At 40.4% G+C, this 27,947-nt stretch overlaps 1 protein-coding gene across 3 annotated transcripts in view; it reads left to right on the top strand.

The window, feature by feature from the left end:
• MAST4 (microtubule associated serine/threonine kinase family member 4) overlaps positions 1-27,947 on the top strand; it is a 963,205-nt gene that overhangs the window by 217,203 nt on the left and 718,055 nt on the right. For all 3 annotated transcript variants that reach the window (XM_029575919.1, XM_029575908.1, XM_029575928.1), the window contains exon 3: positions 16,220-16,344. In XM_029575919.1, the coding sequence (XP_029431779.1) occupies positions 16,220-16,344 (125 nt within the window). The remainder of the gene's footprint in view (positions 1-16,219; positions 16,345-27,947) is intronic.

Below are 27,947 nucleotides of genomic sequence, written 5' to 3'. Positions count from 1 at the left end.
GTGGCCCCTAACCCCTGCACTACTACCTAAACCTCACCTGGAGTTACCAGGTGGGCCTCCTATAGTAGCATAAATAGCTGCTTACTATGATGCCAACCCCCGAGGCTCGCTCTTGCTCTCTCCTCTCTCCATTCCCCTTTCTCTCTCTCTCTCTCTCTCTCTCTCCTCTCTCTCCCATCTCAGGTCCCTCCCAAGCCTAAAAATGCCAAAACACAATTTGCGAAAAAAATCACAGTTTGCGTTATGGGCATATAGCACAGTTTAACACCAATGAAAAAGGTGTAGTTATTTTCGGCATTAAAACTGTGCGATATCATGCGTAATGGCTTCGCAACACGCGAAGCCAGCCCACTTTTACAAAACTCCTGCCCCCGATTCCTCCCTTTTAAAACAAATTAGCATCGCAGCATGCGTTATGGTGCTTTTCGCAAGCGTTAAGGCATTTTTCATATGCGAAAATGCTTTAACACGTGAAAACGCCATAATGCAAGTTGGAAATAACCCCCTTGGTTTGTACAATGAAGTACTCAAATTTCTCACAGAAGATTTCTAAAATAATCAGAGATCATTAAGATAGTGAGCAAAATATAAAAATGTATAATTAAAGCAAATAAAAATAATAGGATGAATCCCCCAGTTGGTACCCTTGTCATTTTTGAAAAATTGTACATTGAACATTGGGAAATATTACGGGCATTTTTAAGTAATGTCAAACCATCCCACACATGTGTTTGACGTACAAGCTATGTAGAAAAATTGTAGCTGACACATTGTACGATGGAACTTGATATTCCTTTAAAATGATTGGTCCTGCTAAGCTTGAGGTTCTCGTGGCACTGGCTTGCATTTCACTGTCCCTTTCTCAGAGTGTTCCAGTCTTTAGCAGTCTTTGTTGTATAGAAATATATCTCCTGCTGTCGGCCTCACTAGATATTTTCACTGACACTTGTCGTCTTTGGAACTTCCTACCATGCATTTTTATTGTTAGGGAAGGTGTGTTTTCTACTGTCAGGATGTGTTGCCATCCGTAATAATCTTTCTGTAGGAAGTGTTATCTTGTGACATCCAGGCAGACAGTAGCAGAAAGAGTAGAGTGAGGACGGTGGTTGCACGATGAGTGCAAAAAAAGAGAAGGAGATGCAAGTTATAGGGATAAAGCTTTCCGAAGTTAATGATTAACCCCCCCCCCCCCCCCCCCAAATTTCAAAACTTACGAACTTCTCTTGTTTTTAGATCTTTTTGCATGTGGCTGAAACTGCTGCTGGTTACTGAAATACACTGTTGCTCAACTGTTCAGCAAATAATTATTTTTGCAATAGGGACTAAGTGCACACTAGACCTTTTTTTCAGTTCTCTTTTCCTTGACATTTTGAGATGGATGCATGAGTCAGAATGCATCCTATGCCCCTTTCTGACCCGCATCGATGTGCTAAGGAAAGAAAACAATTGTAACCCCCATCCCCCCCCCCCCCCCCCCCCAATACTTAAGCTCAGCGCACAGATTGGTGCAACATATTTACCCTTCCTACATTAGGCTTCAAAACTGGTCCATTAACTAAGCCCATGCAGTTAAACAATAAAGTTGACAGATGCTTATTTTCTTCAATTGTAAACAGTAAATGGTGCATGAATAAAAGATCAATGTTCTGTTTTGGCTGATGACACTTATCCCAAATGGGATTTAAGTAAAGTTTGTTCATGTATCCACAAGCAAGGCAAATATTTAAATTAGGAGAAAGATTTTTCTTCTAGAGGTAATTTTTTCCAGTTCCCTAATAATTTAAGTATATTATCATGTTTTAGGATAGATTTATGCAGGTATCACATGCAGAATATTTGACTACAGTGACAAAATGGGAAATGGGACAACTGCAACGATATGCATCGGTCCTCCTTATGCTGAGCTAATTTCTGATGAGCTGTAGCTGAGTCTTGTTGCTTCAATTTGCATATCTTTGTTTGTAACTGCAGTACAACATATATTATAGCATTGTAGGAAACCTCACAGGTCTGAAAGGGTTAGCTGCAGTTATAAGTGGAAAATCACTGAAATTATAATGCAGAGATGGAATCCGGTGTAAAAGTTTTTTGCAAGTTTTTTTTTTTTTTTTTAAGGTTCAACTCCTGCCAGAGGACATTAGAAATGCCAGGCACAGCTAAATAGATGACTGCAAATAATATTGGGCTAACAAGATTTATTTTCTCAAGATTTTCAGGTTCCCAACTGACCATCCCTGATTGTGTTCATTTAAGCATACAGATTGTCAGCGTCAGCAGCAGCAGCACTCATAGACCTTGAAAAGAAGGTTGAACCAAGTGCTTATGTAGCATTGATTCCTAAGTTGTGAGCCACAGAGCAGCACTAGAAGTATTTGCTCATAGGGCAGAGAGTTATAGTACATGGGAAGTACTTTTGTGAGACAGCAGACCCTGAAGAGAGCAAATGTAGAGGCAGAAATCTTATTGAGGATAAACCAGAATAAAAATAAAATGTTTGGTGAATAGGTTACAGTTTATGAATTACCAGTTGAGTTCTAGCCAACTGGGGTGGTTTGAGGGTCTGGAGATCACCCTTTATACAGTTGCATCATGTCAAGCTCACTAAAATATAGTAGACTAGAACACGAAAATTGTCATTTGTAACAAAAGAAAAATATAGTAATCAATACATATATCACAGATGATCTTTATTTTTCTTATAGAGCACAATATGAAGTATGTATTGTAGGGACAGTTATAGACTTGTTTTCTGAGTACTAAACTTTATTTGATTTTAGAGGTAAGTGCTGTATTATTGGAAACCGCCTAGAAATATTGATAGGTGGTTAATAAATGCTAAATAAATAAAATACCAAAAACTTTAAAGCACACCTTTTGATTCTTCAAATTACCATGGGAGGGATGCACAAAAACTTTACCCAGAACCCAATGGGAGGGAAGAGATCAAATAACTAAAAGCATTAGGTCAATTGGATTTAACATATTTAATTTAAGAAGGACTATAAGAAGTCTCAAGAACTTGTAACAACTTAAAAATGATGTATGTAGCTGTAAAGACGTTAAATCATCATATGCACGTTATCAGTAAAAGAGAAATGTTGGAAACCACTAAATACCTTCTCATGCGTATTATTGAGTGGTGGCATCATTATTCTTTAAGCTTTAATCATCAGTGTTATATGCGAAGACTTAAAAGTGCAATGTGAGGGCCTTGCAGGGAAACTTTCCCTCTGCTCAGGAAACTGGGAATTATATATTATGGCATAAGTGTTTCACCTTAAATAGAAATGTGAGGTTTGGCCTCGGGGTTCGACCATCACAGGGGTTACCCTAAGATGACTGAACATTGTAGTTGATTTAGGAAATTTCCCTTAGCGCTACATTGGTTGGATTTACAATATCCAGTTCCTAATATTCAGTATTTTTGTAATTGAACATGTGTGCACCTGCGAGGAGGCAACTTCTCTTTGCATTTGATGTGCTGTGAGCTTTAGTGGATCTATTAATTAACTTCTCTATCCGGCGGGGTTAAACCAAGAAATTGAATTTTCGGTTTTGCTACAAGTTTCTGTACGTATTCCTCTCGTTCATTTTTTTCTGTTTCCATGGTTAGCTCTTCTCAGTTGGTCAGTGTTCATGACATGTTTTGGCGCCATCTTTTAAATCCCCTGTGGAGAATTTTTGCTTTCGGGATCAAGATGGCATTTTGAGATGGCTTTGGTGTCATTTTGTGTAATTTTTTTTGTCTTTTGTCTTAGTGCAGGGCCTTTACTATCTCTTATCTGATTTTTCATTTTGATCTTTTTTTTTTTTTTTTTTTGAAAGATGTTGTTTTGTGTCCTCTTGATACAGCTCTAGCGAAAACTCAATCCATACCAGGGATGACTTTGATAAACTACTTTTTATATTTTGGATCTGCTTTTTGGATCATGTATTCACTAAAATACATTTTTTAAAAATTTTTTATTATTAAAGTAGTTTTATATTGCTTTTTTGGACATAGAAACTCTCATATTATCAAGCTTTTTTGCTGATAATGATCAGATTTGGCTATGCAGGCATCCGCAGGCCTGGTAAAGAAGGTAGCCTGGAATGAAGCTGGCAACCCATTATTCCTTTTCTTCCTACTAGACCAGCCATTGCGTACGGGATTTCTCTCCTCCACAGTTGACGGAAACAGAGGATTGTACTCTTTTATGACCTCACTCTGGACTATAAGGGGGTTGTAGTCCTAGTCGAATTCAGTAGTCTTTCTCCTGCAGCTGCAGATATGCGAAGAGGACGTTAAACTCCCAGAGTCGGGGTGCGGGCCTGGTCTGGTTCAGTCCTCGTTGCTACTGGGACAACAGCTTCTAGGGGTTGATTTTCCCAGTGGGCGCATTCTCCCAGGCCCTGCCGAAGTCGAGCTCTTAGGAGTTATCCCAGTACCCTTAGGGGTCTGTGGAACATCAAGTGAACGGTTTCTGGATTCATAGGAACCTGATAGCTATTAAACTGAAAAACAAAAATCCCCCCCCCCCTCTCTGGTGAAGACAAAAAAAAAACAAATACCCCTAAGGCTTGGAAAAGCAAAAACATGAGAAAGCTGGGTCTGCTTAGCAGCCAGCAGTGACTCCCTGAAGGTGGTGAGTAGCAGTTGTGCCATTTATTTCCTTAGGAAAGGAAAGCTAGCTGTCAGAGCTTGCTTTATTTGCTGTTTGTGTGTGCATGCAGCTGAGGGAGGGCAGCAGTTGAATGTGTTTGTTAACCGCGGGGGAAGGGGAAGCTTAACTGGTAAAGTTGTGCCTGGTTAGTTTTTCTTTGCTGTTTTTGGGGTACTAGACATGCATAGATAGAGAAAATGCTCCATCTATAGGGCTAAGCAGGTCCCCAGTGTTGTGACTTCCTTCTGCTTAATCTGTGAAGGAGAACAGACCAAGAAGCTTCAGGTAGGAGACAGCAGCTCAGTCCCTCAAACTAGAGAAGAGCAATCAATACTCCTGGGGGAATTCTGCGCAACAAAATTGAAAATTCTGCATATTTATTTGTCAAAATAACAATTTTTTTGCAAATTATCATTCTGCATTTCAGTGCAATCCAGTCTTTTCTTTTAAATAGTATGGAAAACAGAGCCTTCACATTTTTCTGACTCAGCAAGGGTGTGTAGCACCCTAGAAAGACCAATGTGAAACCACCCCCTCCGCCCAATCCACCCTGAATTTAAAGTGCCCCCTCTTACAGTGGTAGATAGAGAGTCATTTTCTTCCTTGTACAGTTCTCTTTCCCTCTCTCCCCTCCCCCCCCCCCCGACAGCTCTCATACTGCCTTCAGAGGTCCTCCCTGCCTGTCCCATATGCGGAGTAAATATTAATTATTGCCACGATCCTGTCTGCGATAGCGCTCATAGTGGCGGTGTGTCCTGGAATCTGTGGGAAAGTGGTATTCTGCGCAAATTCTGCATTCCGCAGTAGCGCAGAATTCCCCCAGGTCTAAATCAAGAGAAGAATCTGTGATTGCACCAGGACAATTACTGCAGGTGCTGAACAGCCCCAGATCATCAGAGGAAGTGAATTCTCTTCCTCACTTTGCAGACATGTTAGGGGGTAGCCTCCGTATGAGATCTGGGGGAAACTTGCCCTATCCAAAGGCCCAGGGGAGACATAAGGATCCCTAGCAGAGAATCTTTGCTCCAGACTTTATTACGGAAGCGTACAAAGCTTATCTAGTCATGCAGAGTCTTACACAACCTGGTACTCATGATGCCCTATGGGATGGCATCTGCTCCCTAAGGGTAGCAGCCAACAAGCCAAGAGAAGACCCAGAGTCTCCTTCAATGGGGAAGACAAGCTCCTATGCTTCCAGGGAAGCATGATCTGAGGGAGGGCTCCCTGGAGGATTCTCAGAAGGGAGAGTTTTCATCAAATGAAGATGAATCCACCATGGTATTGTTATAACTAGTGAGGTTTGGGTGGACCCTTGGACAGTGTGGCAGCTGACCACGCCCATGGGGGGCAGTCCCGTGAGAGGCCACAGGTCAGGCTCAGCTTAGGACACACAGACACAGAGATTGATCTTTTATTAGTCAATGTGATGAAGCCACCAGAGGTGGCGGTAGTGAGAGGTAGAAGTAGCCCGGCTGGGCTAGTATCTCTCAGGTGCTGGAACAGCGACTCCTCCAGTAGCAGTGCTGTAGTGGAAAGAACTGAGAATAATGAGTACAGTGGAATATGACAAGCCCCAGTATGGAGAATCCCAGGATAGGAAGAGCAGGCCCTCGGGCTGATCCCTGAGAGCTGAGAGGCTTGAAGGTAATGTACTCACACAGCGGTTTCCACGTAGGAGATGGCACTAGGGCTGGAACGGAGGCAGGCCCTCGAGGAGCAAGTACCTGGTTCCAGGGAACAGCTCTGAGGTGAAGATGGTAGTACTCACTGGTGTTGAAGATAGCGAATCCTTCCAGGCAGAAGAGAAGGTAGGAGCAGGCAGTGAATCAGGGAACATGGGCCCTCGAGGAGCGAGTACCGGTTTCCTGATAGTGACCTGAAGAGCAAGTGAGGCCCCCGAGGAGCGCGTACCCCATTAGCGTTAAGTCCAATGGAAATTGGAGGCAGAGTAGCTGGTACGGAGAGTGAATCCCATCCGTAAGATTCCCCCTTGCTAACTCAAAGGCTAGCAAATATCATAGGCTTTAAATATCCGGGCAGCGTGACGTCATCACAGGGGTATGCCCCTGAGGTTCGCGCCAAGTAGGAAATAAGAGTGAGGGCCACGTGGCGCGCACGCCCTAAGGTTCCAGCGGAGCATGCCGGGAGGCAGTGCCCAAGCCAATTCAGGGACGCCGGAGAGGATGGCAGGCAGACACTGCGGCAGCCAGGCGTCCATCCATAGAGAGAGGAGGTGCAAAGAAAGAAAGGTAGGCGGAGTGAAGCCGTAGGGAAGGGACGGTTGCAACAGGTATGTCTATTTTGGAAAGAGCTGGAAGCCCTTGTTTCCAGAGCAGTGACCACTCTAGGGATGTAAGTTATTCTCACAGAAGACCTAGCCAAAGGCATATAGTTCTTACTGAATGGGATGCCAAAGGAGCATGGTCTTTTCTGGCAAGATCTGGTGCTGATGGAAGATCAGTCTCCATTCTTTCTTAAGACTTGGTCCTTGAAAGAGCGCACTTGTGAAAGAGAGGTTATTCGGCCTTAGTAGTTTCAACTATGTTAAAGGCAAGCAGGCACTCTGACACTCTGTCCCTTGAAGGTCGCAGCCATTGTGTGTGATAGGGGTCGCATCAAAGGCAACCCAGTAGCTGCAAATCTAGACATAGGTTGTTTACTGCAAAGGGTATTAGGCCACCATAAGGGCCTTGGTCAGACCATCTTTTGAGCTAATAAAACAGGCGTCCATTAAAGACTTATCTCTGAAAACATTCTTCCTCAAAGCAATATGCTCAGCTCGATAAATCTCAGAGCTGCAGGCTCCATCCTGCAGAGATCCTTATCTGGTAATTTCGCAAGATTTGATTATCTTTCACTTGGTCCCATTTTTCCTGCCCAAGGTAGTATCTAATTTTCATGTGAACCAATCGGTATACCTTCCAGCATTCAACAATTGTGACTGTCAGGGAAAAGATAAGAACCTATGACTTAGAAGTACAATATGTCAGATTCTCTGGAGATAGCTGAGGGTTATAAATGTTTTTAGAGAAACAGACATACCATGTTTTTTGGTGGTGCCCAAAAAGGGGAGGCAGCCTCCAAAGCTACATAGCTAGATGAAGGAAGCAATCGTTGACAAACTGCGGTCAAGTAAGTAGCCCCCGTTAGCACACTGGGCACATTCTACAAGAGCTCAAGCATCATCCTGGACAGAGGCAGCTTCAACCTCTGGAGGAAATTTGCAAGGCAGCTGTCTGTTCTTCCCTGCATTCTTTTGTTAAACATTACAGACTGGACATACAGGCCAAGGCAGATTTGCAAATTCTTTGAAGAGAGTTGAGGTAAACACTGGGCTTTTGTCTTACACTAAAGTTTGAGGCAAGCCAAACATAGCAAAGATAGTTTAATTATAACAGCCACACTGATGGTAATAGGATTTCAATCCAGCAATAGGAGTAGTCAGCTATTAAGAAATGTTTACAAAATATCCAAAGACATCTGACACCAGTCTCTTTGCCAGGCAAGGTCTGGTATGCTGGTCCTTTGACTTCATTCTACACTAGTTTGAGCAGTATAGAATATCTTTTCTGATATCTGACCATCAGACTGAGCTTTTGAAACTACTGAAGCTGAATAACCTCTTTCATAAGTGTGCCCTTTCAAGGGCTAAGTCTTAAGAAAGAATGGAGACTGATCTTCCATCAGCTCCTGATCTTGCCAGAAAAGATCTTGCTCCTTTGGCATAGCCAATGGGGCTCTGTCCAGGAGTCTTACCAGATCTGCATACCAGAGATTCCTTGGCCAATCTGCTGCCACTAGGATGACCAGGAATGGATGGTTCTCCTTCTTTATTGTCCGGCCTATAAGAGGCCATGGTGGGAAGACATATAGCGGGCTGAACCTTGGCCATGGGAACAAGAGAACATCTATGCTTCTGGACCCTGGCTCTACTCTGCAACTGAAAAATATGTTGGCTTTAGCATTCGTACACATCGCTATTAACTCCACACATGGGGGCCCCCACGGCTCACTATCATCTGAAATGCTTTGACTCAGTGACCATTGTCCTGGGTCCAGCCTGTTCCTGCTGAGATAATCGGCTTGCAGGTGGTTCTTCCCTGCTATATAGGTTGCTGAAAGGCAGAGATAATGATCTTCCATTCATTTAGCAAGGGACTGCGAGTGTCCCCTTTGCTGTTGACATATGCCACCACCATGGCTTTGTCTGAGAAAACCTTGACTATATTCCTCTATATTAGCAGGAGGAAACATTGCAAAGTCAGCCTGATGGCTCTCATTTTTAACCTGTTTATTGAATAAGATATCTCCTTTCTTGACCAGTGTCCTTGGGCTAACAGGTCCTGGCAAAGTGCACACCCACCCCTTTAGGCTGGCATCGGTTTTGACCACTATCCAGTTGGAGGGTTCTAGGATCATTCCTTTTTGGAGATTTGAGTGTTGAGTCCACCACTTTGGACTGCTCTTTACCCAGGGCTGGTTAAGGCCAACTGATGCCCTAAGCACAGCCCAACAACGTGCCTCCCTCTGCCCTTCAATTGCTTAAATGACAAAACATTAAGACTCAATAAGTGCTGAAGGTAAAATAAGATTAAAAATTCAGTTTTCTTCAAGTTTTCTATCCTTGGTGGCCATGGAGAACTCTCCATATCATCTCTTGTCTGAGTTTCTTGAGGATTACTTTCCTGTATCCAAGGGTCAAAAGACCCTATGTCAGGGATAGGCAACTCCGGTCCTCAAGTGCTGCAAGCCAGTTTGATTTTAAAGATATCAAGACCGAATATTCATGAGATGTGTTTTTCAGGCACTTCCTCTATTGAATACAAATGCATTTATATATATTCGTTGTGGATATCCTGAAAACTCGACTGGCTTGTGACACTCAAGGACCAGAGTTGCTACCCTTGTACTATGACTTACCTAGCTATCCTCACTTTCCAAAGAAATCTTTGGCTTGCTCAACCACAGCTGAGTTCTGATCTGGACATCCATCTGTTGCTTACATATTTTACTCTACACTGTAATTCTGTATCAACTGCTGTTATAACATGGATAGATTTAGAAGGTATTTTCCCATAGGATAACAGACTTCCGCAACAAAGGCTTAGATCTAATCTTCCAGATCTGGATATCCAAATTCTTGGATCATGGAAGAGAGTATCAGAGACCAGTAATTCCTTCTCTGGTGCATATTCTGCTACAGAGTAGAACTTGACCACATGCATCAAAAGGCACTGGAATAACAAAGGAGCTTTGTCAAGATCTTTCCAGTTTAGCAATGATAAAGGAGGAGGATGATTCCAGCCCACAAAGCTACTGCTAAAAATCTTCAGATACCCAAATGCTGGCCAAACATTACTTTTTAATCTGGGTATGGTCTCAGAGTGAAAGAGTTTATAAAAAGAAGGCAGCTGGCCTCAGTTTCCCATTATGATGCTGGAGTTCTCCATCCAATCTGTTCCTGCTTGCATCTGCACTAATTATTGTGGGTTGGTTTGTGTCAAAGGGAACAAAGATGGTGTTTCATTTACTAGCTTCTTAGCATGCTCACATTCCATTTTCTAATCTGGTCCCATGTTGTAGATGCTTGTAAAACACATTTAGAGGCTTCAATGTTGCAGATATCCTCAAGCCTGTATCCAAATTTACAAGAACTACAGGGAACGTGTCCAGGGAGAATTTTCTTTACTAAAAGTTCTAGTGCCAGGAGATGCAGCTGTATTATTGACAGACTGTATTTTCTTGGAATTTTATTTCTCTGAATTGGCTATGCACTAAACCATAATGTACATATTGTGATTTTTATCTGCAGTCACGTTTTACTTTTATTGCTGAAAAAGACAGTTGTGGAGTTTGTGTTTCTTACTGAACTGTTGCAGAGGACCTCTAGAAAAACCCTTAAGGGCCTTGAAAAACTATACTTTCCCCATCCCTAGATGGGAAGAAACTGGGAACATGCTGCAATGAGTCATAAACTCTCACGTGAGGTCCTGCTACTAAGGAGAAGTTGGGGTAAAAGCTATTTTTCTATTTCAGTGGGATCTGCCAAAAGCCATTTGCATTATCTGTACTAGAGAAGATGGCTCCATTTGCCAACTTGGATAATATGCCATCTAGGGTGGGCAATATATATTTTTCTTGCTTTACATTTAATTTTTTTCAGGTATGCATAAATCCTTATTTTTCATTTCTTTTGACTATGGGCACCATGGGGGCATATAAGAACATAAGAATTTGCCATACTGGGTCAGATCTAGGGTCCATCAAGTCCAGCATCTTGTTTCCAACAGTGGCCAACCAGTTTACGAGCACCTGGCAAGTACCCAAACATTAAATAGATCCCATACTACTAATGCCAGTAATAGCACTTAGTAATAGCACAAATTCATCTTGATTAAGGGCAGTTTATGGACTTCTCCAGGAACTTATCCAAACCTTTTTTAAATCCAGCTTCACCAACTACCCTAACCACATCCTCCGGAAACAAATTCCAGAGCTTAATTGTGCATTGAGTATAAAATAATTTTCTCTGATGTGTTTTAAATGTGCTACTTCCTTACTTCATGGAGTGCCCCCTAGTCCTTGTATTATCTGAAAGAGTAAACAACCAATTCACATTTACCTGTTCTAGTCTTCTCATAGTAGGGGTAGTAACTACTGCTCCATACAGGCTGGCCCCATGTGTTCTGTTAAGAAAGATGTCTAGACTTCTAAAAGGACATAAGTGTTGTAGTCTATGTGGATGATACCCTTATGTATGGATCTACTAAAGCTGAGCATGACAGGTGAAGTCTTTCATTCTATCTTCATATCTGGATTCAAATAAAAAAATGTAAATTTAGACAACAGAAATAGAATTCTGGGCCAGTAGATGAGCAATGCATTGCATCAAGTCAATAAGAGATCAAAACAATTATAAATTCCCATAGGACATATTATAACTTTGATTATTCTTTTGGGCATGATTATGTAGCCTATGCCCCAATTTCTGCCGATGCAGAGAGGGGCTTTCTTGCTTTTCTATTACTTTGATTAGTAAAGGAATAAAAACTCTGTGGACTGTTGAAATACTATATCGGTAGACACAGTATACCACTTGCAAGGTTCCCAAGGCCTCAAAGATTTGAACATCTATCCCACACTATGTGGTCTGTTTTGCTTAGCTGTGAATATATTATGCACTAAATTCTGAAATCAGAGGGGAAATGACATCACTTCCAGAGATGGCTGCTTACAACGGGAGCTCTGCCTCGATATGAAAATAAGCAGTTATAAGCATAGACTCTGTATGGGTGAAACTGCAAGAAAACCATGAATCTGTGTGGGAAGGCTTGCCAAATATCGGGACAAGGCAAAAAACAGCTGAAATTAAGACTTCTAACTTTGGCGCTATTCGCCTGAAATGTGGGAATCGCTCATAGACACCACGGCATTAAACTTTCTTTGACTCTGATGTGGAGAGCACAGAAGGGTGCACAGTGGCACAGATGGGAAAGCTATAACTCTGTCAGATGTAAAGCTGTGGTTCTGCGATCTCAAAAGAGATTTGATGGCAGTCAAAAGTCTAATTTTAGAAATGATGGGCTGAATTGAAGGGAGAGGTTGCGGAGATTGGCAGCAGAATTAAAGAAGTAGAACAACATATTGAGTACCACGAGGACCAGTTAATTGAAGTAAGGGGTTGCTACTAGAATGGAGGCCACCCGAATGGAACTCTTGGAAAAAAATTGAGGATCTGGAGAATCGATCCGGATGAAATAATCTTTGGGTAAGCGGGCTTCCTGAAATTAGTGACTGTATGAATGCAGTCTCCGTGATGCAGAAAGCAACTGAAAATAACTAGCTCCAGATAGCTCTGAAGATGGAGATCTCACTTTTATTTGTATTGAGAGAGCACATAGGTCCCTTGGCCCACGGTGGGGTAATCTCCCCAGAGTCATTGCATGCATTTGGGGTTTCCCAGTTAGGGAGAAAATCCGGGCTAAGGCCCGAACACAAGGCTCTTTTACCTGGGAGGGCCACAAGTTATCCATTTATAATGATTTAGCCCCAGGAACTTTGCAAAAACATGGGGAACTTTGTGGGGAAAATGTGCGTTATAAGTGGCTCTTTCCTTTTGGCTTCCTATTTACAATAAATGGAATGAGCTATAAAGTGAAAACCAAGGAGGAAGCAGTATAAGCATTGCAGAAAGCAGGCTTAGAGGTACTGGGCCCAGTGTCCGAGGATCTCAAGAGGAAGGCAGAAGCCACTGCCTTGGGAGAGAAGACCTTTGCTAAATGGCAACGAGTATCAGCAAGCAGAAAATCATACAAGGCTTGAGGAATGTGGCAATGAGCCAGAAGGAAAGAGAGGCGTTAGTGGCTCTTGGTTTTGAGCTATGAAATTCCATTGGACACATGTTGGCTGGTTGCCCTATGACCTGTTATGATTTCTTTTTACTTTTTGGGTTTGTGGTGTTCATGGATCTGAGTTTACATTACTACTATTGTATGAGTAGTTGGTATGGATGGGGGGGGGGGGTGTCAGTTTTTGGGGATGGGTCATTCCCTCTTAGGAATCCTGTCTCTCTTAGTGGGTTTGGAGATGAGGAGGAGCTAGTGGGGAGGAGGAACTGGATGGGATGTGTGGGGGATTTGTTCATGGGAGGGGGGAAATGAGTGCTCAGGCACGGAAGGGAGAGAAGAAATATGGGGGGGCAGACTGGTCATAAGAAGCTGAAGGGATGGGGGAGTGTTATGTGGGTTTTGGGAGGAAAGGAAGTTGGGAAATGGTAGGAGGGGCAGGGGGGAAAAATGTGGCAACAGCTTGCTATAGGATATTGTGATCGATATGTCATGATGTAATCACTAATACCGGTATAAAAAAAAAAGCTTTAAATAAATGATAGCTAAATTAGAGTCTTTAAATGTTTGGGGTTTAAATATCCTGGTTAAGCATCAGCCCGCATAGATTGCGGGCTGACATTGCCTACGTAGAAGAAACACATTTTCAGAAAAAGGATGAATGACTGTTATAGAATAAAAACTGTACTCAAAGTCTGCTGGCATCGATGTCTATCAAGAAGGAATGTTGTGGGGTGGGAATTGTGCTGCACAAGTCTTTGAATATTAGCATTGAGGGCAGATATTTGTTACGAAATGCTTTAATTGATGGAAAAAAGGGTTACATTTGCTAATGCACATGCACTAATCAGGATCAGAGAGCCTTTTATGAAAACTTAGTGGAATTATTGGCGGAGTTCGTTGTGGGCCTGCTGATTATGGGTGATGGAGCACTTTCATTTTACAATTTGCTCTTAATTGGACAAATCAAAATCTAGTTCAGAATCAAATGGCCCATTGGAGAAAGCTAGTTGGGGTGTTGGAAAAATCAGGGGCGGTGGATTTGTGGAGAGTGTTACACTTGAATAGTAGAGATTATACAGTCTATTCTGTGCCACATTCTACCTACACTAGAACTTTTTAAAAATATTTTCTTCTTTTATGGGACAAGTCTGATAGACATATTGAGGGTAGGGTCTGGACAGTTCATAGCACAATCTGGGTGGAGCTTAAAAGCTTTAGTCAATGTGCTGTGAAAAGGTACTGGAAATGTCATGGTCTGTTGTTGACAGATGAAGGGATTTGTAGAAAAATTTGACAGGAGATTGCAGAATACACTCAGTTGAATGCTAATGAAATCACTCCTTTAATATTCTGGAACTGCTTAAAATGTATGCTGTGAGATAAATTGATTATATGGTAAAAAGGTAAGCAGCAAATGGAGAGGAATTTATGGGAGAAGATAGAGAAATTGGAATTGAGCCATAAAAAAGATGGGATCAGTAAAGACTTTGGGGAAGTTAGAACAGATGAGGGCACAACTGAAAGAATTGTCTGTTGAACTAGACTAGCTCTGTTGAAATGGAGCTTTAATAAACTTATCACAAGCCTTGACAAAGCTTCTTTGTGAAATGCTGGCACCGGTGTTTTTTGAAGCTACTCTGAGAGGCATTATTTTGCAAGTGGCATAAAGCAAAGCTGTCAATAAGTGGCATTAAGCAACATTACTACAGCAAGTTTTCTAAACATTAGCAAGAAAATTGATTTTGAGACAAAGATAAGTGTCATTTAGATATTTTTTAAGCTTTGTGGCTTGCAGGTGATCCTGCGAGCTGCTGCACTTACCCTGACACTGCCACAACCTCACAGATGCCAGCCTTCGATGCAGCCGGATGCCACTAGCACACCGTCATCATCTTCCTCCTTACCAAGGCCCCATAGCCGTGCGTGCAATCATACTTAAAGGGGCCTCGGCGAGAAAAGTCCCTTTGGTAGCCTTTCATGAAGTCACTGGATCCTGGTATAAAAGGTTCTCCAGAATGCTATCTCGAAGTGGACTTTGTCCTTGAAAGCTCATGCTTTAATAAATTGGGTAGCCTATAAGATGCCACCCGCCTCGTATCATTTTTGCTACACCAAATTAACCCCTAGATTCATCAAAATGCATTAACGCATTGATAACTCCCGCGATAAGAAAAAGGGGCGTATTTAGGGAAATTTTAGAATTACCGCACCACACAATGACATGCTGCTTTGCATGGATAGTATCACGTGATGCGGTAAATTTATCATGCCAATTCCTATTTTCACATCTGAGAGAGGGAGAGATGAGAGAGAAAGAGACTGTTTACAAGGCCCTCATATTAGTGAAGTATTTATATCTTTGTAGGAGGGCCATCTGATAGGTCGAGGTGAGGTGTAGGTGGTGGTTTAGGGTTTAGGAACCAGTTTCTCATGTAGAGTGAGACGTATGAACAGCACAGTACACCTCGGTGAAGATTTGACGTCATTTGGAGTGAGGAAAGTCTTACAAAGATGCCATTTCTACTATGTTCTCTCACCCTAGCTTGATGGAGCTCATTCATTTCAAACGAATGAGTAATCCGAACTGAAACCCCTCATTTTAGTTTTGGTTCATTTTACCCACAATGAATGCATTGTCCCTATTAAAAAAAAAAAAAAAAAAAAAAAAAGAAAACTTTTTGAGGTGTGTTTCATTTCCACAAATAGTGCATGCTGTTAGCAAATAACTAATATGCTGAGAAATTTAATAAAAATGAAAAAAGCAGGCCCCGCCATCAAGCCAGGGCTGGGTTATAGCCAGAGCCTCCCTAGGCCTCTCCATCTCTCGCCTCCTTTCACTCTTCCTCAGAAATCAGCAGACCCCTCCTCCCTACTTAACTTTTCCTTGGGGATCTTTGCAGGAGAAACAGACAGGATTGATCACCACTTGCTCCTGCACTGCTGCAACTCTTTAAAAATGGCACCCGGCCTTGAGACTAGTGCCAAAGTGACATCAAAATGATCCCATACTCTGGGGGCCGGTCGGCGCCCCTTTCTTGAATAGCCCTTTCTCCTTCCAGGGTCCCCATGGAATAGCAGGAGGGTCCTGGCCCAATGAATCGGATTAAAAAAATTAAAAAAAAAAAAAAAAAAGTTTTTCGGATGATAGATGCTTTCTAAAAATATAATTAGAAATGTATAAGATTATTATGTATCACATTTAACAATGTAATCTTTCAATTTTGACAGGAAGGTACCTACTGCCTAATTACGTTTTCCAGCAGTCCTGGCAGTCGTCTTCAGAAGCCTCCAATCTTGTTCGGATGCGCAGTCAGGCTCTTGGGCAGTCAGCTCCCTCCCTTACAGCCAGCTTGGTGAGTAGCTCTGACACTTTTTAACATTAATATAATATAATATAACAAAATCAAAAGATAAGGATACCCTGGCCTAGGCACCAGAGGCGTAGAGACGTACTGTACTTTGGCAAAACATAAATAATTTTTATCTGCCTTTAGCATCAGTGGAATTGTGGCCCCACTGACTCTTCATCTGAATACATATTCCCTCACATCAACTCTTTTTTTAACTAACCAATATTTAAGAGGCAGTTTTTTTTTTTTTCAAGCAAATGGTGTTTACAGCCAGTAACAAAATGTGTATTTAATGTGCATGATGTTGAAACACGTGATCAAACATGTTTTAGCCTGCTATAAGTAAAATCATTTGAATTCAGTATCCATGTGAAATGCCAGTGCACACCATAAAAATTGTCTCTATTTGTTGTATGAATTTATTTTCAAAAGCCGCATGGAAAATATAGTTTGCTTGATTAGCTAGGGTCAGTGGAAATCTGCAAAACAGGAAACCCTTAAGATACTGTGTTTTATATTTAGCCTATGGGATTTTTTTTGTTTTGCTTTGGGGGGTTTTTTTTCCTCCTTTTAGGAAGGCTACAAATCCTTGGATTCTTTTTTTTTTAGATTTTCCTCTGCACTTGACAATGGTACCTCCTTCATTATACCCTTCTGGGTAATCCTTTCAAGCCCACTTTCTTTGCTTTTGCATCTCTGAATATTTCTGGAGAAAGCCCTATTCCCATCTTGATTTTACTCATTATTTCTATTCGCCTGCTTCAACTATACTGTTATTAAATACCACTTTTTCTTTTACCTACGGTTCAGAATGAAGAAGTAGAATCTTGAAGAATGCATACTCAGTATGGGTAAACTGACCCTGTTCTCAGATTTATTTAAAAATCACAGTTTCAAGGGATTACCGTCTATTGTTTTCACTGAAATGGAACAGTAATAGAAATATAGGGAGTGAAGAAATTCAGTGACTGTGAAGCAGCAGTCTTTAGTGACACCTTACAGATGCTGTTGTAGTGTCCCATCTGTCTACCTTTTTGGACCGAATGGAGGTTGCTTAGCTCAAGGCAGAAATGTTAAATTCAAAAGAGGCCCGCCCAACTCCCAAGCAGTATCACTGTACAATTCCTTTTGCTACCTGGTGTTGGCATTGAGGGAATGTCCTATAGTAGCATCTCCAGGGAGACAAAATTGGACGTTCACTGTGAAGAAGCCAAGAATGATGGCAAAGGATTTCAGAAGAGCAGAAAGTGACTTCTGCTGAGGCAATCCATTATTGCAGGTTTAGATTTCAGGGCAGGAATGGAGCAGAATAGGGGGGGAGAACTTGATATCGACCACCTGATGGTGGGGTAGACAGCAGAAAGCATTGTTCAAACTGTGATACACATGCAGATTTTCATGCTTGGAAGAGGGTACCAAACGGGCCTGTTACTAGAGTTGCTTCGGTGTCTCTAGTGATTTCAGAGTAGCGTAGGAGTGGTAGAGGAGATCTGATAATGGAAGGTTTCATGAATTCAACCAAACTCCTGTTCCTTTGTGGTTCAGAGTTCTTCAGGTCTCGTCCTCCAAGGGAGAGGTTATTTCTCTGAGGGAGATTTATTTAAAAAAACAAACATATAAACAGCATATATCACGCGATATTCTGCCAGAAACCCATCCCTATTACAATGAGCCACTTTGCATGACATTTGCATGCATGAATTTTGTAAATCCATGCAAATCAGCTCATTCATACCTAATCCCATGTAAATAAAATAAAATGGCTGACTTTGCAATTTGTCAGCTATGTTATTTTATCTACACTTGTTTGAAAATCATTATTCTACCATGGAAGCACAGAGACCCTAACTTGGGTCCCAATGCTCCCATGGTAGAATTAAAGGACTCTGTGGCCCAGCATGGTTTAACCCAGTAGTTTAAAAAAACCAAAACAAAACATCACCAGGGGTCTTATGAGACCTCGCCCCAATCATCCTGGGACTGCCATTTGAGGCAGCCCTACAAAAAAAGAAAAGAAAATATTTAATAGTTCCCTGCCACCCACCTCCTTATTAAATCACACCCCACCTCACAAATAGTGACTCTGGTGCCCCCCTTTCCATATGAAAATTAGGCCATAGGGCCCCCTCTGAATCCTACCCTGAAATGTCCAAAAAACATTGGTGACCATGTGGCTCCCTCCCCCAACACCCCCTACCTGCAAACATTCATTGGTGGGCAGGCTCAGGGCCCAGGGTGCTCTCTAGCCCCGGGTCCAGTTGGTGCCATTTTCCAAAATAGCGCCAGCCAGACCTTGCCCCCTTGGAATAGGAATACGAGTCACGGGGAGCCAGCTGTAGATTATGTAGTTTGTTGTTCATGTCTTGCAATGGATTGGAATAATTTTCTTAAAAATCTTGAAAAGGTAGATTGCGAACCATGAGTCATGGACCATATAATTGAAACCTTAAGGGTTTATAAATCAAGGATATCCAGCAGTTCTTTTCTGTACTAATGAGAAGGACTACAGAAGTTTCACTTGCTTTCAGCGATTGCCCTTTCATTTGGTAGACACATGTTTTGTTGTATATTATTTTGATTTGGTGAAATATTTGCTTGGAGATATGTAGCATGTTCTCTTTGAGCCAGTATGTTGGCATGTGTGCTTTTTTTTTTTTTTCCTTGATGTTTGAATTGTTTTCTGTATCTCTATTTTACATTAATAAAGGAGTTTAAAAAAATAGCAAGGATTGCTTTTCTTTTTTTGAGTTGGAACAACTGAAACATTTCTTGAGAGATCTTACCTAATTTGATTGTTTAAATTGCCTTTTTGATTGAATTAGATCTGAATTTACCAGTCCATTATGCATAAGACAACATTAGCAGGTGTACTTGATGTTTGTTGAATTAATGTTATTCTTTTATGTTTTTTTTTTTCCTTTAGACTTTGACCTCTTTCATGTGGACTAGAATGTGGTGATGTGAAGGGATTTTTTAATATTGAGTTTTTCTTTTTATGATTGTAAAGAACTTACATATGTTTCAGGAGTTGCTGTATTTTTGTTGCTCAAATGCTTGTAGTTAGATTATGTTGGAAATTATTTTAAATAGAACCATTTATAAGAAAGACAGTATCAATTTTTTCTGATAGGGATACTTAAATGCCTTAAATATATTACAGCACAAGAAGGAAGCATTTTTCAGTGGAAAGGAAGTCCTAGCACTAGGGGTCATGATATGTGGCTTGAAGGCTCAACGGGCGTAAAATAAGGAAAATGTCACAGAAGTGATGGATAGATGGAACATCCTCAGTGGCGGTGAAAATAGTAACATAATTCAAGAAATGCAAGGAGGGTAAAGCTTGAGGTAGGCTAGGCTTTGTGGTATTATGTCAGGAATGGGCAGACTTAGACGAGCAGTGCAGCCATTTTCTTTTCTGTGTTGATATAAATAGAACGGTTTGTCAAAATAGGCTAGAGTTGAAGTTTCATAGGTTGTTGTGCTCTGGCAATTATGATCAAATTGCACCTAGAATAGGGAGGAGTAGGACTGAGGGATGTATCAATAATGATTTACTGTATTTGTCATCTTGGAAATAGGCAAGACTATTAACTTTTCTGATAACGAATTTGGAATGCTTTGCATAGATTGTCTAGGCCAACTGTTCCGATTAGAAAATAAATTGCCCTGTCTCATTTTTTTTTTTTTTTTTTTTTATAATACCTTAATGGAGAAAATTTGTCAGTGGGAAGTAAGGTTATATTTCTCTGAATATAGACATTCACCTAATGGTTTTCTTTCTTTGAAGTTATCCTAGTTTCTTGTAGTTGAAAGAATCCTGTGATTTGCATTTTTATTGTGGATGTTAAGGTGAAGCATTCCAAGCAATAAATAACATCAGCTTCTCAGCAAACAGATAATGTAACTATTCCGTTCTTCATTTTATGACAACTCCGTAGGAGAAATGAGTGCTAAGGTAGAAAACAAATGCAATAAAATATTTTCCTCATATAATAGTTTATAATATGCTGATTTCCTTGTAATGATTTTTTTGTGTGTGAAATTCTCGCAGTAAATTAACATGATCCATGCTAATTTCTTATTAACCATATCTCCCCAAGAGAAAATTTTGATCCTAAACTTAATTAACTTTTGTGATCATATTTTTTAAATTCTACTAAATGTGTGGAATGAATGCCCTTCGGTTTGACTTAAAAAAGAAGGAAAAAAAAAAAGAAGCAGAAGTATAACGTGCCGTTATTAATTACCTACTGAATGTTGAATTGCCAGTGATTTCTGAAGTGACTAATTAGGGCTTGATAAAGGACAGTAGATTAAACCGTTTCATTATAATAGTTAAGTATAGGAATGGGAAATGTTCTTTTTCTAATTATCTAATCTCTATGGTAAAAGTTATTTAATGGTATTCACAGCGGTATTTTTATTGTTTAAGTCTAGTTTTGTATCCCTGATTCCAGGTAGTCATTTGAAGATTTGCTGTTTCTGACTCTGATAGTTGATTTTGTTCCATTTACAATCGGGGATGATTTTCTAAAAGGTTTTGTTCCATTTACAATCTGGGATGATTTTCTTAAAAATATATAAAAAAAAAAATTAAAAAGGGGGGTGGGGGATGCCTGTGCCCATGTTCTCTCCTCCCACACCTGGACCCTGTTTCTCTTTCCACCCACCTACCTTCTCACGGGATGAGTTCTGCCTGCTAGCAGGGGTCGCCTCCTTTCTTCACCAGCAGGGTGGATGCGCTCTGCCATCCGCCTGGGGCCTCTCTTAAAGACTGAGACTTAACTCCACCGTCTGCCATGGGCCGTCTCCGTTCTTTCGCTGCTGGCAGGAGGAGCTCCGCCAGCTGCCCCATCTCTGCACCACAAGAATTTTTGAAACTTTTGGGCCAGCACTTCCTGCCTGCTAAGCTGATGAGTTTTGAAAATTCTCATGGTGCCTTAAGTGTGTGGCACATGCAGATTTCCCCAGGTCTCTGGAGCCTTGAACTGCAGCAGATTAACGAAAAGTGAATTTGCTGCTGATCAGAAAAGGTTTTGCATCGGTGACCCAGTAGAAAATCACCACTGATTACAGTTACATTCAATTGCCAATAATTTATATAAAACAATTATTTTATACACAAAAATGTATATGGTTCCAATGCCCCTGCTTGAAGGATTTTACACGTAGGTTGAGCCCTGGAAGATTAAGTGATTTTCTCAGAGGTGCACAACTATCAATAGGCGTGTTGAACTGGGGTTTCAAGGTTTGTCACTTTGTGTTCCAACAATGATGCTACTCTGTCTCCTGCCCGTAAGAATTACTGGGATATTACATTAATAGCATGAGATATTTCTAGAATGTGGATATTTGAATAATGCTCATTTGATTTTCCAACTCACTTGGAACCTTCAGTGGCTATAGCGTCCTGAGCCTTCATTTGGAATGACCAGTGCTCTGCTCTCCCCACTACATATACTTGTAACCTTATTTATTTAAAAGATCTGTAGGCCACATTATTCAATGTCCTAAGCGGTTTCCAATAAAACATTCATAATAGATTAAAAAAAAAAAAAGATTAAAGCCAAAACTTTACAATTCAGGACTTTACATAACCAAAAAAACAACATAGCTATTATAAAGCAGTCATATAATCTTTGCAAGCAGCACTCAGTAATGGTCAGAAGTAAGAACATAAGAACATGCCATACTGGGTCAGACCAAGGGTCCATCAAGCCCAGCATCCTGTTTCCAACAGTGGTCAATCTAGGCCATAAGAACCTGACAATTACCCGAAAACTAAGTCTATGCCATGTTACTGTTGCTAGTAATAGCAGTGGCTATTTTCTAAGTCAACTTAATTAATAGCAGGTAATGGACTTCTTCTCCAAGAACTTATCCAATCCTTTTTTAAACACAGCTATACTAACTGTACTAACCACATCCTCTGGCAACAAATTCCAGAGTTTGATTGTGCGTTGAGTGAAAAAGAGCTTTCTCCAATTCGTTTTAAATGTGCCACATGCTAACTTCATGGAGTGCTCCCTAGTCTTTCTATTATCTGAAAGAGTAAATAACCGATTCACATCTACCCATTCTAGACCTCTCATGATTTTAAACACCTCTATCATATCCCCCCTCAGCCGTCTCTTCTCCAAGCTGAAAAGTCCTAGCGTCTTTAGTCTTTCCTCATAGGGGAGCTGTTCCATTCCCCTTATCATTTTGGTCACCCTTCTCTGTACCTTCTCCATTGCAGTTATATATTTTTTGAGATGTGACGACCAGAATTGTACACAGTATTCAAGGTGCAGTCTCACCATGGAGTGCCTTCTCCCTATTTCCATGTAGCCCAGCCATTGCAGTAACAGTCCTTGGCAGGGGTCAGCGACTTGGCTTCCTCTGGGATACAGTATGCATACAATTGGAATCTGACCACTAGGTGTCACTGTTGTGCAATGGCTGAAATGTCAGACTCTCCAGCTCCCAACCGGTCTGAGAAGCAGAAACTGGAATGGGAATTGAACCCAGACTCCTCATGGCAAATGCACAGCACTGCCACTGAGCCATTGGAGTGACCAAGGAATTTATATCTTTGAATACAGGATCCCTTGGACTTCAGTGAATTTGTCAGTGGCCGTTTGTGTGCATGCTTTCTGCATTCTGGGGCACCTCTCTTTGCAATCTTGTGTTTTATGGTATTTCTCTGTTTTATAAGATTCACTATTTGGAATGGTATTTATGATGATATTGCAGGTTTATACTCTGATATAAATAATACCAGTGTGCTATGAGTGTGATTAAATGTACATTACTATGTCACCTTTTTCTAAATCTATGCAATTTCAGCCCACATGCAGCATCTGTTTTTGTAGTGGTCATATCTCTGTTAGAATTAAAACCTGCTAGTTAAGATGGCATAGGAAGGTCAAATAACCTGTTTATAGATACAGCAAAACTTAAACCTTGTTAGAACTCTTTATCGACCAGTTTCCCATTTACTTTTTATAACCAGCAAGGTTGGTATTAATGTCAATTTTGCCTTATTTCATCAGATGTTGTTTGCTTTCTTTTATGTTGTGAATTTGTGGTTATTAGAGCTTTGTGATGATCTGGTCACTTCTGTAGTAGTTTTGTGAATAAAAGAAAATGTGGAGGCGTTTTGTATGAATATTTGCCAAAAAAGAGTGTATTTGATACATTTCATCAGCACAGCTGAAGATAGTTTTGAATTTTGTTCTGAATATCTATAGAGAGAGAGGGTGAGATTAACTTTATCGCCTTCTGTCTACAGAGAGAGAGAGATGTGGTGGTTGTACCATAATTGAAGTTAATTGTGCACAATGCAGATGTACATCGAGTATATGCCGAGTGTGTGCACTTCATTTTTATTGTGTCAATAGGTTTAGAAGTTGTAGAATTCATAACCACGTAGCAGGCTAACACCCACATACAGCAGATCATCAAAGGGAAACGTTTTAAAAGGACAGTTTCGTGAAGGGGTTTTTCTCTGGTTTGAGGTTTTCTAAAACCATCAGAAGGCCACTACCCATCATGCATGCTGCAGAAGGTCTGGGTTGGAGTCCTGACTGGGGTTCAACCTCCTTTTCCTGGCCAGCACTGTGGAGACTATAATCGCAGTCTTTGGTGAGGGAGTATCAGGTGTCACTCTTACATCTATTTGCCTGCTAGGGAACAGCATGGCACAAATTGTAGAGTAAACTGCCTCTTCCCCTTCTAGGTTATAAGAAGCTGCTGTGTTGCCTGCTGGTAGCTAGATGGAAAGGGACGTAATGTAAGGAAGTGTGGGATAACAATTCTGTGGCCCATGATTAATAATTCTGTGGCTCGTTTGACTTGTCCTTATTGTAACATTCTGCCATATATCGTACCACATTTGAGCAGTGTAGGAATAAATGGAGCTGCATTGTGTGCAGTTGGGGGTTTATTATAATCGGAGCACGATAATGCAAAAGCAAGGAAAGTCTAATATAGATACAAAATTGTATGCAATATGTATTTATTTTAGCGTTTTATATACCATCATTCCATGTGAGAATCACTAGTTCACAAGAGTGTACAGGGTTGACATTCACAACCCTAAGATGAATTACAAAGATAGGCAAGCATGCAGGTGAACAGGGTAAACATTCTAAAGCTAAGGGTGTTCTTCAAAGACAGACACACAACAGGCAGTCATAGCTAGATTATAGGGGGTATTATTCAGTCAAGGAGAGTTGGATATATCAGTCAAATAGTAGGCATTAGTGAATAGCCAAAGTTTTCAGGCCTTTCTTAAACTTCTTATCGTCTGTTATTGTTCGAAGATTCTCTGGCATTGAGTTCCATAGCCTTGGGCCAGCAGTTGATACCGCTTGGTCTCTAGTTTGTGTGAGATGAGAATTTCTTATGGTTGGGATTTCTAGTAGTCCTTTATTCTGGGATCTATAGTTCATGTGGGAATATGTGGTTTAAATGTTGTTTTGTTTGGATTCATGTTGTTGAATATTATTATTAGAACTTTGTATAATATTCTTGATTGTACAGGGAGCCAATGCAATGCTATCAGATAAAGTACTCCAGTTTTTTGCAGCAATTTGCACAGGAGATGCTGCCAAAATATGTTTTGGAGTTGAAAAGATGGAGTTGGAGAGGTTTTATTAAGTCTATTTTTTTTAATTATGCAAGTAAATATACACTTTACATATAAACACTTGGCATTTCATGCAAACTACACAGTTAAACTGCTGGCTATCCTCTTATTTGTAGTCATTTATTGAAAGAAATGCAGCAAGGGTAATCACTGTTTGTTCTTCAGAAGGACTTCCTGGGATTATATTTGCATAACAAAACAGGCAAATAATTAAAGTTCAGTTCATTTATTCTGGGTGAAGTGTAAAGAATTTATCCTTTTGGATTGTTTGGCCAGCTGATGTTACAGCTGTATTTTGAACTTTTCAGATTTAATTCATTTGAAAACAATTTATCAAAAAAATTTAAATGGAGAGCCTAATCGTTAATCACATGTATATTATAACTGATTCCCCTTGGAATGTAATTTTGGTACATTATATACTGTAAATGTTGAATTTATTTGAAACTGTATGATCATACCCTCTCCATCCTTTGTAAAGCTATAATTATAGACATGTTTGCAATTCAAATCAGGTAAATTTAACCTTCAAGGAAACATCCTGTATTTTAAAGGGTTCATGAAGTAAAAAGCAGATGGAACTTAGTGGGTTGAGTGTTCTCTACTGTTTAGGTGTTTTTTTATTGGCAGTGCTGAAGAATGTCTTATATTGATACCGCTTTCTGTCTGTCTTTCCCACTGGTGCACGCAACTTTCAAAATTATGCATGTAAATTCCATGGCACTGGAAAAACAAGTGCACACACTCATCTTTATCTGATTTTTATATTCTGATTTTTGGCACTTCAAAGTGCATTACATTCAGGTTCTGTAGTTATTTCCCTCTATTCAATGCAGCAGCTTGGCAGCCATTCCTACATTAGCGTGCACACTTGTGTTTTTTTTTTCTGGAGAATCTACGTGCATAAATTGACCAGCAACAAAGTCACATACACAAATTGAAAAAGGATATGGACACAGATGTACGTAAATGACCTCCCTCACACGTGAATACACAAAATATCCCTTTTGCAAGAAGGACAACCCAAGAATGTCTTTCGAAATTGTGTACTCCTTTTCTCTTTCTCCTCTCCTCTTGACTTTTTTTTTCAGGTTTTTTTTTTTTTTTACATCATTTCCTCTCTTTATTTATTGTACTTTTGGTCTTTTTAATGATTAATATCCTGAACATACTTGTAACTGACAGAAATTGACAAAGGTTAAGCACCTCACAACTGCTACAAATGTTAAGCTTTTCTTTCAGCTACACTGAAGGCTATCTGGGTTTACAAGGATATTTTCTCTTCAGAAAGGGGTACTGAGGCTAGTTTGCTCAGTGTATTGGTGCTATTCTTAAGAAAAGCCAATGATCACACCAACTGAATTGTTTCCAACTTGCCATATTTGGCAACACAGCAACATGCTATAATGCTGACATAAGTAAATGATGTTAATTCCTTAATACTCAGATGTTAATTCACAGTTCGACCCAGATGGTCTAAAGTGTCTTTATCCCAGTATTGATCTTAATCTCAGCATTAATTTTCGCCTCATTCAGGATATGATAGAATATTCAAGAGTCTTCAGTCTCTCTCCTTAGTACTCGCATGAAATGTTCTCTTCAGGAAAGATACCGCCATTTGGAAGTTTGCCTAATGTTCATGATCCCCTCTGGGAGCAGTTGAAAGCTCTACCAGAGAGCTGGATTGGTGTAAACCACTGCACAACAAAAGATACAAAAGGCCTAGTAATTTACCAAACACAGTTTTTGTTGGGTTGGTGTAAATGGCTGCCATTTCACAAATACACCTGCTTCAGCGTCCCTCCTCTCCAGATCCTCCTCATATTCTGACTCAAACTCAATAACTGTAGTTATTTAAGAACATAAGAAGTTGCCATACAGGGTCAGACCAAGGGCCCATCTAGCCCAGCAACCTGTTTCCAACAGTGGCCAATCCAGGATACAAGTACCCAAACATTAAATAAATCCCATGCTCCTAATGCTGGCAATAAGCAGTGGCTATCCCTTAAGTCAACTTGATTCATAGCAGTTTATGGACTTCTCCAGGAACTTGTCCAAACCTTTTTTAAACCCAGCTATGCTAACTGCTTTTATTACATCTTCTGGTAATGAAATCCAGAGTTTAATTGTGCGTTGAGTGCAAAAGAATTTTCTCTGATTTGTTTTAAATGTGCTACTTACTAACTTCATGGCATGCCCCCTAGTTTTTGTTTTATCTTTAGTCTTTCTTCATAGGGGAGCCGTTCCATCCCCTTTATCAATTTTGTCACCCTTCTCTGTACCTTTTCCAATGCGATTATATCTTTTTTTTGAGATGCAGAACCACACACAGTACTCATAGAGTGATACAGAGGCATTATGACATTCGCCATTGTATTCTCAATCCCTTTCCTAATAATTCCTAACATTGTTTGCTCTTTTGATCACCACCACACACTGAACCAAGGATTTCAAAGCACTATACTGCCTAGATCTTTTTCCTGGGTGGTAACTCCTAATATGGAACCTAACATCGTGTAAATACAGTGTGGATTATTTTTCCTTATGCGCATCACTTTGCACTTGTCCACATTAAATTTCATCTGCCATTTGGGTGCCCAGTCTTCTAGTCTTTCAAGGTCCTCCTGCAATTTATTACAATCTGCTTGTGATTTAACTACTGTGAATAATTTTGTGTCATCTGCAAATTTGATCCCCTTTCCAGGTCATTTGTAAATATATTAAAAAGTGCCAGTACAAGTACAGATCCCTGTATATTGTATATCTCTCTCCACTGAGAAAACTGATCATTTAATCCTACTCTCTGTTTCCTATCTTTTAACCAGTTTGAAGTCCACAGAAGGACATTGTCTTCTATTCTATGACACTTTCATTTTCTTAGGACTCTCTTATTGGGTACTTTGTGAAACTGCTTCTCAAAATCCATACACTACATCTACCTTTATCCACATGTTTATTAACCTCTTCAAACTAA

Source organism: Rhinatrema bivittatum, chromosome 1 (genome assembly GCF_901001135.1).
Source record: "Rhinatrema bivittatum chromosome 1, aRhiBiv1.1, whole genome shotgun sequence".
NCBI classification, from domain to species: domain Eukaryota; kingdom Metazoa; phylum Chordata; class Amphibia; order Gymnophiona; family Rhinatrematidae; genus Rhinatrema; species Rhinatrema bivittatum.
This window is presented reverse-complemented; position numbering and strand designations above follow the sequence as displayed.